The sequence below is a fragment of the Brassica oleracea genome, chromosome C2 (assembly GCF_000695525.1).
Source record: "Brassica oleracea var. oleracea cultivar TO1000 chromosome C2, BOL, whole genome shotgun sequence".
Lineage (NCBI taxonomy): Eukaryota > Viridiplantae > Streptophyta > Magnoliopsida > Brassicales > Brassicaceae > Brassica > Brassica oleracea.
Window position 1 is genome coordinate 52,759,529 of NC_027749.1, and position 12,370 is coordinate 52,771,898.

At 32.3% G+C, this 12,370-nt stretch overlaps 1 protein-coding gene across 1 annotated transcript; it reads left to right on the plus strand.

The window, feature by feature from the left end:
- The first annotated feature begins 298 nt into the window (after positions 1-298).
- LOC106325916 (1-aminocyclopropane-1-carboxylate synthase 5) lies at positions 299-2,031 on the plus strand. Its single transcript, XM_013763965.1, has 3 exons — positions 299-674; positions 801-961; positions 1,059-2,031. The coding sequence occupies exons 1-3, from the start codon at positions 396-398 to the stop codon at positions 2,029-2,031; spliced, it is 1,413 nt and encodes a 470-aa protein (XP_013619419.1). The 5' UTR covers positions 299-395.
- The last annotated feature ends 10,339 nt before the right edge of the window (positions 2,032-12,370 follow it).

A 12,370-nucleotide genomic window follows, 5' to 3' on the forward strand; every position in this document is an offset into this window, starting at 1 on the left:
TTCATATAGTATAAAGCTCTATATTGCAATATATTGAATATCAATTCTCATCAAATAATAGCTGAATGATTGTTAAGAGTCGTAATAAAATACAATAAAATAAATTGTCTCACATGTCTTAACGAAAATTTACTAAAAATGTGTTAATGTCTGGGCGGTCAAAAGAGTGTCTAGTTTCTGATTCTTTTGTCACACTTTTTTATTTTTTGGGATAAAATGTCGTAAGATTGTTATCTATATATATCCCTCAACATACCCATTGATTCTTCAAACACATCTCACTCTTCACCAGCTTAAACCCTAAACCAAGATCTCTTTTTTTGTTCTCTCTCTCTCTCTCTCTCTCTTTCCTCATTCTTTCTTCGACCAAAATTTCTTGACATAAAATCAGAAAAATGAAACAGCTTTCAACAAAAGTGACAAGCAATGGTCATGGACAAGACTCATCCTACTTCTTGGGATGGGAAGAGTACGAGAAGAATCCTTACGATGAGATCAAGAACCCTAATGGGATGATCCAGATGGGTCTTGCCGAAAATCAGCTATGTTTCGATCTCATCGAGTCATGGTTAGCTAAGAACCCAGACGCAGCTAGTCTCAAGAGGAACGGTCAATCCATTTTCAGAGAGCTTGCTCTCTTTCAAGACTATCACGGCATGCCTGAATTCAAAAAAGTAAGCTTCATTTTGTTTTCTTTAAATTGGATAAAAGACATAAACCTAATAACTTGTATACCAAGTAATGAAATTGTTTTCTCAATTCTCATGAACGTATGTATTTTTCTCTTTTTTTTTATATAGGCTATGGCTGAGTTCATGGAAGAGATAAGAGGAAACAGAGTCACATTTGATCCCAAAAAGATTGTTTTAGCCGCTGGTTCGACCTCAGCGAACGAGACACTCATGTTTTGTCTCGCTGAGCCTGGCGATGCTTTCCTTTTGCCTACTCCTTACTATCCTGGGTAAGTTACAATACTAACCCTAGCTCCACTTTACTTGGGTTCCAAGTAAACTCATTAAAACTCTCTTGCTTACGCTTTGGCTTTTTAATGATTACAGATTTGATAGAGATCTTAAATGGAGAACTGGAGCTGAGATCGTGCCGATTCACTGCTCAAGCTCTAATGGCTTCCAAATCACGGAAGCAGCTCTTCAACAAGCTTACCAACAAGCCAACAAACTTGATCTCAAAGTCAAGGGAGTTCTTGTCACCAATCCATCAAACCCACTTGGCACTGCGTTGACCAGACGTGAACTTAACCTTCTCGTTGACTTCATCACTTCCAAGAACATTCATCTCATAAGCGACGAGATCTACTCAGGCACTATGTTTGGGTTTGAACAGTTCATAAGCGTGATGGATGTCTTGAAAGACAAGAAACTCGAAAACACCGAGGTTTCTAAAAGAGTCCACGTCGTTTATAGCCTTTCCAAGGATCTAGGGCTTCCTGGTTTCCGCGTGGGAGCTATCTACTCCAACGATGAAATGATCGTTTCCGCCGCGACAAAAATGTCGAGTTTCGGTCTTGTTTCTTCTCAGACTCAATACCTTCTCTCTGCATTGCTCTCAGACAAAAAGTTCACAAGCCAATACCTCGAGGAGAATCAGAAACGGCTCAAGTCCAGACAGAAACGCCTAGTGTCTGGTCTTGAGTCCGCGGGGATTACTTGCCTGCGAAGCAACGCGGGTTTGTTCTGTTGGGTCGACATGAGACACCTCTTGGACACAAACACATTCGAAGCTGAGCTTGACCTCTGGAAAAAGATTGTCTACAACGTGAAACTAAACATCTCACCCGGTTCGTCGTGTCACTGCACCGAACCGGGTTGGTTTAGGGTTTGTTTCGCTAATATGAGCGAGGATACACTCGATTTGGCCTTGAAGAGACTCAAAACATTCGTAGAGTCCACAGACTGTGGACGGATGATATCAAGAAGCAGCCATGAAAGGCTCAAGAGTTTGAGGAAGAAGACAGTCTCTAACTGGGTTTTCCGGGTTTCATGGTCCGACCGTGTGCCTGATGAGCGATGAAGTTATTCATCTCCCTGAGTTTGAGACGACAACAAAGTCTTTAAAGGTTTTTTCTTCTTTATTTCCTTCATTTTTTAATATTTTGGAGAAGTATTTTTCATTTTCCAAGATATATATAATATCATTATATATGTGTAATATATATTCATAAATGTCTGGATGAGTTTTATGCAATTTTTCGGGTGTAAAATTGTTACTACAAGTGTCGTTATGTGTTAAAAGTGCACTCAGTCCGAATGTGGATTTGCAGTGGCTATATATATAAAATATATATCCCGTTGTAATTTTAAATAAAAGCTTGCATGTATTGTGTAATTCACTCTTTTAATATATATATATATATATTGATTTCATTTAATATATATATATATATATATATTGATTTCATAAATATGTGTTTCCTTAATTTGGATTGATTTCTGAATCGCTTGTGATACATGATCCGATCCTTTTAACTATAAGTCTATGATGATCGCTAACGTTAGTTAAGGACGTTAGTGAAGGCATATATCAAGGCGGCTTAATTTGTAATGTCAATAGTTTAATTAGTTAAGGAAGAGGGCATGGTTTGTCAGCTGAAGAAGCAAAAAAGAGAGTCAAAGGTGATGTCTCTTCGGTGTATCAAGGAAGAGGGCTTGATCTCTTTGTCTAAAATGTTCCATGAAGCCAAACTACTAAATAAATTAAATTAATTGACCATAAATCTTCAATAATTAAGGGTGGAAAAGTAGCTTCTAGCTAACCGCAGTAATGTCTTGGAGTAGCATTTCTTGAACCAAAATGAATGATCACCAAACTAACTTTTCTCTTAAATCAAACTAGACACACTAAGTGATGTATATTACCTGTTCTTTTTTTTTTTTGTTAAGGTCACAAGTTCGAATACCAATGACCAAGAAGATACTAGTTCAACCTATTCTAACTAATCTCTGAAGAGATTATAAACATAAAAACCTAATTTTTCGAACTTCTTTTGTTACCCCCTAAAAAGAACTAGTTATATACCAGAAAGATTTATATTAGTCAAAAGGTGATTGTTGATTTTTCTTCTTCTTCTTTTGCTTGTTCATGGAGTCCATACGGATTTTATATGTGGATCTAGATTAGATTCAAATTTATCAATCACCATATAATATCTATTGATTTCACCACTCTTGATATTATATTTTTCTACAACGTAAAAATTTATTAATTTTTGAATCCGTCCAACCCAAAATTAAATTATTATTATTAATTTATTATATTTCTTAATTTATCAAATATTAATTTATAGAATTTCAACAATATAATGTGTTCCGTGATATTTTGCCAATTGATGTGCATACAGTTGCTAAAAACGGTAATCCGCTTATGTAGTTATATACCAACGGTCTAGTTAGAAATTATAATATAGCAACATGATAAGATGAGGTAGTTAGAAAAAAAAACATGATTAGATGAACAATTGATATTTACTCCTTTTTTTTTGGTAAAAATCTTTACTCCAATTAAAATATATATTTGGATCGTTTTACAACTGTCTAAAACCTGTACAATGATCAACTTTCAAAGCGATGCTAGCAAATACCATGGTCCAGTGACTGGAATGATTAGAGATTTGAACATACAATACAGTTCCAATCATAGCTGCCGAAATCAATAATTTGAAAATTTGGAGATTAAAAGGCTCCAATAATTTAAAGAGAAAAGGCATTATAACAATTTTATTTATATTGTTCAATTTATTTGCTGAGGGATAAAGTAGGATAAAGTGTCATATAATTGCCTAATCATTATATAGGAATCCGGTCAAAGGTTACTATGCATTTATGCTAAGCCTATTATAGATCGAATATATAATATCTAAAAACTAAAAATATTGAAAATGCCATGAGCTTTGTTGGTACTACGAAGACTAGGAAATATATAAATACAACTTTACTAACCGATTTCTTTTTTATTTAAGCATGATACGCGGCTATACCAGCCGTAACGGCAAATGATCCTTACATGTGAAGAGCATTAACTTGGTGGTTGAGTCCCCAAAGATCTCTGAATTAATTAACTATTCGATTAAAAATGTGATGGCCATATGTGTGCACTCTGAGAGATATGAGACTGAGAATTTGGTTGGATTTCAGGATCCGTGATGCTTAGTAGTGATTGAGTATCTTATATATTAAAACAGAAGTCACAACTTTGATACATGTGTGATTTAAAAAAAAAAATAGATTTAAAGGACATTTTCCTAGAAAATCATTTACATTTAATTTCTAATCTTATCATTTAAATTTTGGGACTACCAGAAATTTTTATTGGGCTATCAATAATTGGATTTAAACAATAGATGATCCATTGGATATATAAATTAAATAGATATAATTTAATGTTGTAATACTATACCTCCATATGTTAATTATTTAAATATTTGTCGATGTTAACTTTTAAAATTACAAAGATTCTTTTTTAAATAACAAAAATCATATTATCTAACAATGATTAATATTTACTACATTAAACCAATGAAAACAAACTTAAAACTATATAGTTTATTTTAAAAATTAAACAAAAACTAAATGTTTAATTATTTACTCGATAATATAAATCTATGAAGCGAAAAGTTTAATTTTTTTAAACTTTCTAATTTGTAACATTCTAATTTGTGAAATGTTACAATATCTTTGAATATGACAATAAAACAATATTTTACTAATCTTTATATATATAGTTACAATTTTAATAATAAAATAATAACCCAAATATATATATATATATATATATATATATATAGAAAAAGATACAAATACATGTGAAAGCTTGAAAAAATCTCTTCAATGAAAAAAATATACCATAAACGTATTATATTTTAAAAATTGATATACACATATATATTATAATATATATCAATTTAGAATTAAAAAAAAAAGTTATGTAAAAATAATTGAAAACAAAAACCCGCGCGATTGCGCGGATCGAGATCTAGTTGTACTTAAAAGTCCTAGTTGCATATGACCGACCAACTTCACAAACTGAGATTTGTGTAGTCTTTGTACCAAATAAATTTCGTCTTTATCATGGTCGTAGTACTACTCGCAAATATATTAAGCAACATGGAATAGAATGATAATATGTTATTATAAGAAAAAATTCTCTACGTCAACTCAATTAGTTAGATACTAATCTTATATAATTTGTGTAATGCTATATCGTTATGATCTTAAATGTGATTTACTTAAATTGTTTGTATGTTAACTCCAAAATTTTGTGTAAATTTAATGGAATTTCAAGTAAAATTGCTATGTAAGAAAAAGCTTAATGAAATGCTATGAAAGTTAATAATTTGAGAATAAAATCTTCCCACAGAATCACAGTCAAGAAACGTTGAGCGTAGGCAATTTACTAAATAAGAGACGGATTATGCAACATGTCAAGTTTGAGTTTACCAGAAAAAAAGGAAAAAAAAAGAGGAATTAGCCTTTATAACGTCAAAATAAATCATAATTTACAGGATAACCAAATGTCCTAGGTTTTTGATACAGACACTGTCTTTTATGTATTAATTATGTTTTGCCCTTAACGCCAACCAGAGAAACCTGAAGAAAAATAAAATAAAAATATATAATTATTAACTGTCATATTTACTTAGTGGCGTAATTAGAATTACACCATCTCTTCTTTTACCTTTCTTTGGTAATTTTTGGAAAACTAAAAGGTCTCAGTCGCCGAATTTCTCACCCTCGTCGAACCCATCGCTTAGCTCTACATCGTAGCCACTGTTGGCCTGCTCTGCCTTAATTAGACATCACGAAGTCTGGTATAAAGGGAATAGCAGAGCCGCTACTGAAATCGCTTGGCCCCCGGCGTCGTTACAATCCAATCGGCAAGAAGGAGCACCCGAGCGTCTTCTCTTTTACATAGGCGATTCGACTGAGATCTGTTGCAATACTGTAAGTTTTCGGTTTTCTGGCTTTGATTCTATGCTTGCGCTGCTTTTTTCCCTATGCAGATATCGTAGCTCTAGCCTAATCTAATTTGTTAAATCTAACCCAACGATTCATTTGCATGTCGGATCTGGTAGAGAGAGGTCCCTGAATTGATTGAGGGTTTAAGTTCCCCGGTTTGTCGGATTCATATGTTTACTGCGAAGTCCTCCGGGGTAAATTATGTTTGGAATCGAAAGGAACATATGAGGGGTAGAACTATATTGATTGACTATGTCAAATGGAATAGCTTAATAACTATGTTTGAAATGGAACATCTTATCTTGTAGTTGTCTTATCGTTCCATTCCATGTAGCTAGTCGTCATGAAGTATCGTAGTATAAGTATACATAATTGTTATTCCAATTCATATATGTTTCTATTCCATACTATACCGAAAGCAACTAAACTATGTAAAATATTACATATTATATTATGCTCCGTATCACTGCTATTTTTTTCACCGCATATTATGTTTGATAAGCATACACTACTTACCATTAATTTGGCGTTCTGCTTTTGTTCGTCAGGTTTGTCATGGATGAGTTGAAGCTTCCATTCACATATTAGATTGACATTGTCACCACTGTCTGAGTTCTAGGAGTCTTTTGCGATCGAAAAACTTCTCCTAAAATCCTAACCTTCTCTGCTTCCAAAACCGCCAGTGCGCCACCGCAGTTACAGCCGAGGCGGCGAGGAGCATCACCCGGACCGATTTGCCTCCATATCACATGAGCGAGGAGCATCACCCCGACCGACAGCGTTACGGCTCTGTGCATCCATCTTCCCAATCCAAGATTTGTCATTGAGTGAAGACGAAACCTGAAAACATAGTTTGTTATGCGATATATTATGTTACTATACTATTTCGCCAGGTTCCATTTCATTTGACAGTTACTAAAAAGTGCTATATTTTGTAATTTCCTTAAGCTCTAACTATCGTTACATGTTTTTGAACCTGTAAAAACTGTACTATGATTTATATTGTATAGTTTAATATTACATAATATAATTTAATATTACACATGCACTTTTTAGATTTTGATATTTGAGTTTAGGGTTTATATTTGGATTAGGGTTTAGTGATTTGAGTTTAGGGTTTAGTATTTAAAAGGTGAAGGGGTATAGTTGGGGTCATCATTAACTTCTTCCATGCAATCATATACATTTTATAATTTCACCAATATGTACTATGTTATTTATTTTGTTCCATTCTATTTGGGTTTAGGATTTATAATTGGGTTTAGGGTTTATATTTGGATAAGAGTTTAGTGATTAGAGTTTAAGGTTTAATATTTAGAAGGTGAGAGGGTATGGTTGAGGTCAGCATTAACTTCTTCTTGCGATCATGGATATTTCATAATTTCATCAATATGTACTATGTTATTTATTATATTCCATTATGTTTGGATTTAGGGTTTATACTTTATATTTGGGTTTAGATTTTATATTTGGATGAGTTTAGTGATTAGAGTTTAGGGTTTAGTATTTAGAAGGTGAGAGGGTATGGTTAAGATCAATATTAACTTCTTCCATACAATCATGTTCATTCAATGTACTATGTTATTTGTTTTGTTCTATTCTATGTGGATTTTGAATTTATGTTTGGGTTTATGGTTTATATTTGGGTTTAGGGTTTACTGATTAGAGTTTAGGATTTAGTATTTAGGGTTTGGGGTAAGACTGAGGTAAAGTTTAGTATCTAGGATTGTGAATCGGATATGTTTAATATTTAGGGGTTGTAAGTAGAGTTATAATCCTATACTACATCGGTGATATGGAATAGAACACTCGTGCATATGTATGTGATGAATAAAGGTATACGTGGGTGGTTCTTCCTTCTTTTATTTGGAATAGTTTTCAGGTGCTCTAGACCTTATAATTTGTTGGCCACGTTATTCACTCCAACACATTTACTTGGTACATGTAAAGAAGAAGGATAAAACCGGACACTTTATGGTGTAAATGTCATAAATTACATTATGTCAAAATCAATGACATTCACCTAATTTGTACTCAAAACATGGCTAGTTGGCAAATAAGCCAAAAAAACATGTCAAGTTTGAACCAATAAAGTTCAAAAAAAAAAGTTTGAACCAAGCTTTGAGTCACGTGGGCTTCACGAATAAGGCCATATAACTGCACATGCCGTGACACAAAACCTTATAACATCTCCTGCATGCACACAGGGCCGGATCTAAGAATATGAGGACCTTAAACATTTCTTAAGAACATTATAAAAGAAAAATTATGATTTGGAGATCTTTATCCACATAAAAATTGTCTAAATTTTTTGGGGATGTAAGACCAATGTTTCAATAGGCTTGGTCTAGATCCGGCCCTGCATGCACATATATATATTGATCAAATTCATATGCGTAAGAAAAATGAATCGTAACGATTTAGTTTTTATCCATATTTGACTTCGAACAATAGGACAAATCACTTGGATTCCTAAATACAAAAATATACTTGTGGACCCGTTTGATGTCTTTCATATATGCATGAGGGGCCATCTACGCATGGCATTGCTACTTACATCACACACACATACTTGATGCATACATAAACATAGTGAAAAATGAACTAAAACTTCGTATATTTTAAGCTCTAATATGGTATGTGGGTGTTGTTAAAAAAAATAAAATATATATGGTATGTGGGTCACGTTAGCCTTTCTCGTACTTGATGCAAAGCTTATGAATCGGGAAGTCACTTTAACTTTTTTTATTAAAGAGCATATTTTATTTTTATTATATTTTAATAACAGTAGAACTTTGATTAATGTTGTGCTTCGTGTATACATCCACTTAATATGTGCACGATTAAGAAAGATTCATCGCACATTTGTTACTTAAAAAGCAAGAATTAAATCGCACAAAGATTCGTTTCTTTAGCTTAGATGCACCGGCATGAATTATAATATAAAGTCTACTGATTAATGCTCATGGAGTTTATCAACGTTCATCCTCCTCTTCCCATCTTTTTGAACATTGTTAAAATTAATCTCTCTTTTAAATTTATTTTTATTACTTGACTTGTTGTGTATTGTTCTTCCAAAGATAATAAAATTAGTCGGCTCTTCATGCCTTTCAATCTAAGTAATTTAATGACATGATGATGCTTAATTCTCAAATCCAAAGCCACCACTTGAGTATTTCTGCAAGTCACTGCCTTTGTGGGGACCCTTACGAGAAACATATTGTTCATATCTTATAATGGGCCTATATATGTTTCCCGTTACATGGGTTATTGGGCCTTAATAGTTTTTGATCGAAGGAGAGTTTGATTAAAAGGTAAGTGGGGGATATTTTGATCTGGTTTTATTAAAAAAAATGGTAAGAAAGATATGCTAAATCATTAGTGGAAGAAATATATAATATATTTTTTATGGTCAAGTGGAAATTTTTCTCATTATTTTATTTAAAGTAGCGGAAATTTTCCAGTATCTATATGTTTCTCCATAAGCAGATAACAAGAAATAGACAAAACTTACATATGTGATGGAAACAATATAATATGTTGACAAAAAAAATATAATATAAATTAATTGATAAAAAGTAAGAGCACGTAGAAAACAATCAGACGACGCGACATTACTCCCATTTTCACAATATAACATCTCATTATTTTATGTTAATAAAAACAAAATTCCTAACTTTTAAAACGGACAGAAAACAGAGCCACAAAGTTGAAAAGATGATGCTCATTGACATTATGAAAGGAAAAAAATCAGGGTGAATAATGTTAACGTGTTAGTGAGTGTGTCAGCATCAGCTGCATTATATGCATTTATCAAAATATTAAGAACGTTGGTTCTTTTTTGACAATGGTCCAATATTAATGGTTAAACAAATATATAAGAAGCTTAAAAATATACAACAAGGTCGTCGCGGGGCGAATTGTCGCGAAGCTAATCAAGGTTTCATATGGTTTTGTTTTACTTATCGTCTAAAGGTTTGACAGAATGTACCACTAATCAATGGATTTAATATAAATCATAAGTGAGTCGTATACTCATGAATCAATAGTCTCTCCCTCGTTCGTATATCGTTTTGTTACTTGAATTCCTCTCAACGATAATTATACCGTCTTCCTTTTTCATATACTTTTTAAACAATAAGGATAAAAATAGCTATGGTAATTTATTAATCATTTCATATTATTTTTTGTCAATTTACTTTTTATGGTATGGCGTTTTGTAGGTAGATGAGGAATGATTTAATACAACTAAAAAAGTTATATGGCTAAGTATATAGCATACACGTACATGGATATGACACGTCTTGCCATCCACTAACGCAAATGCTTACATACATAATCTGCATCACTATCTCTAGAATCTCCTCAATTTCCCCCTAGATTACGACTATTTAACTAAATAATTTTATCATAATTTGATTTAAGTTAAGTATTAATTAGATGCGGATAATTCCATAAGTTTTGTCGGTTTTCTTTTTGTAGAGAATGTTTGGAAACATGCAAAATGACTTGTCTTTCAGAGACTAATTCTTCAATTATATTTCTTGGAAACAGGCTTTTTTTCTTAAAACAAAGAACATACTTTTATTCTGTTGTCCTTACGTGTATGTATATACAAAAACGAAATAAACAATAATCTTTCCTCTGAACTATTATTTATTTACGTATAGTAGTAATCAATCAGGCACGGTTGAATAAGTATAAACCATAGATAACATGTCATTTTCTAGCAAAAGATTTAAAGATTTAAAACGTAGTGGACTGTTAGATATATATTGTCTCAGGTCGTCATATCATTACCGTTTTCCCTGTGTGTAGTTAGCTACGTTGCATGGAAGCTTCATCGGACGTCCGCTTCCCGATTCGGAATCGGAATCGGAATCGGAACCTTGTCAAAACTTACGGAATCTCGCTTCCAAAACGCTTCTAAAATATTATCTTTAAAAATACGTTGGAAACTTACGATTCTGTTTTGGAATCACGCTTCTGTTCTTAAAAAAAAACACTATATCAATAAAAATTTAAAAAATATAGTTTTCAATTTATATAAAATCTAAATTTTAATAGTATTGAATAGAGAGAATAGAAATATACAAATATTAAATTAATACTATAGATTATCATAATTTTGTTTAATATATATTAGTTCATGTACATAACATCTTTAGTTTCATAATTTTGTTTAATATATATTATATGTGTATATGTATATTGTTTTCAATTTGGTAGATATAAAGATATAACATTGTATTGTTCACTCGAGATAAAAATAGGTGCAAAAAATCTTTTACCAAAAAAAAGGGTGCAAGTGCAAGTGAACATGATTTTGTTTGGAGGTTTGAATGGGCAAAGATATGTGCCAAACTCGATCAGAGAAAGAGAATTTTGAATGACATCATTTGATTTTGTGATCTTCAAAACCAAACTGACTAGAAAGAGAGTTTCGAAGCTGTACGTACTCTTTCGTTGAATTGGTAAGACAACTCCTCTTCATTTTGTTATCACAAAAAAACTCTTCTACATTGTTAGATTTTCTTTTTTGAAACATATATTTGTTTATTCGGTCTTTATTAACAGTATATTTTTAATCATTCTTACACAATAATGGTTGTTTCCAACACAAACACATATATATAAGAAAATAAATGACAACTAACATATATTATTTTGAGAAAAATGAACATGTATAGTTGTGCATACACACACTTGCATATGTGTATTTGAGTGTTTGTCATAGTATCTCTTATCAGACGAAGCCATATAGATCCGACCATGTACGTGTCCATATTGCTGCATCCTTTTTAATTAAATATGTAAATGATTATTCAACTACGTAAAAAAACGCATTTACAGAAATAAGCTGCTTAATGACAGAATAAAATAACAAATACCTCAGTAATAATATTTAACTGTTGAAAGTATTCGAAGTCATTGGTGATTTAATTTATAAAACAATAAAATTTGGATTGTTATATATGACCTGATTTAGCAAATTTGACTGTCATAAATGTTTTTACTGTTATAAATATTGACAAATGTATCATAATCATGTATTATCCTATATTATGTATTTGTGAAGTGTATATTGATTGAATACATGTAGATGGAGTTGTATAGGATACACGAGTCTGTATAGAGTATAAATACTATCATTGTACATTGTAGTTGAATTTAATGAGAATGAGTTTATTTTACTAATATGGTATCAGAGCTATACAGCTCGTTCTCTAACTAACTTCCGCCGTCATCACTCATCTCCACCGTCTTCCACCGGATTCTCATCGGAATCCTTCGCTTTTCATCTCTCATTCCTTCGACAAGTTCATCTCCGCGATTCCCTGTGCAATCTCAGCTCAACTTCAGATCGTCATTCAGATCAGAGCTCGAGATCGACATCA

Coding starts and splice junctions, on each gene's coding strand:
- LOC106325916 (XM_013763965.1), top strand. CDS start 396: ATGAAACAGCTTTCAACAAAAGTGACAAGCAATGGTCATGGACAAGAC. Junction 675..800: donor GCATGCCTGAATTCAAAAAA/GTAAGCTTCATT, acceptor TTTTTTATATAG/GCTATGGCTGAGTTCATGGA. Junction 962..1,058: donor CCTACTCCTTACTATCCTGG/GTAAGTTACAAT, acceptor TAATGATTACAG/ATTTGATAGAGATCTTAAAT.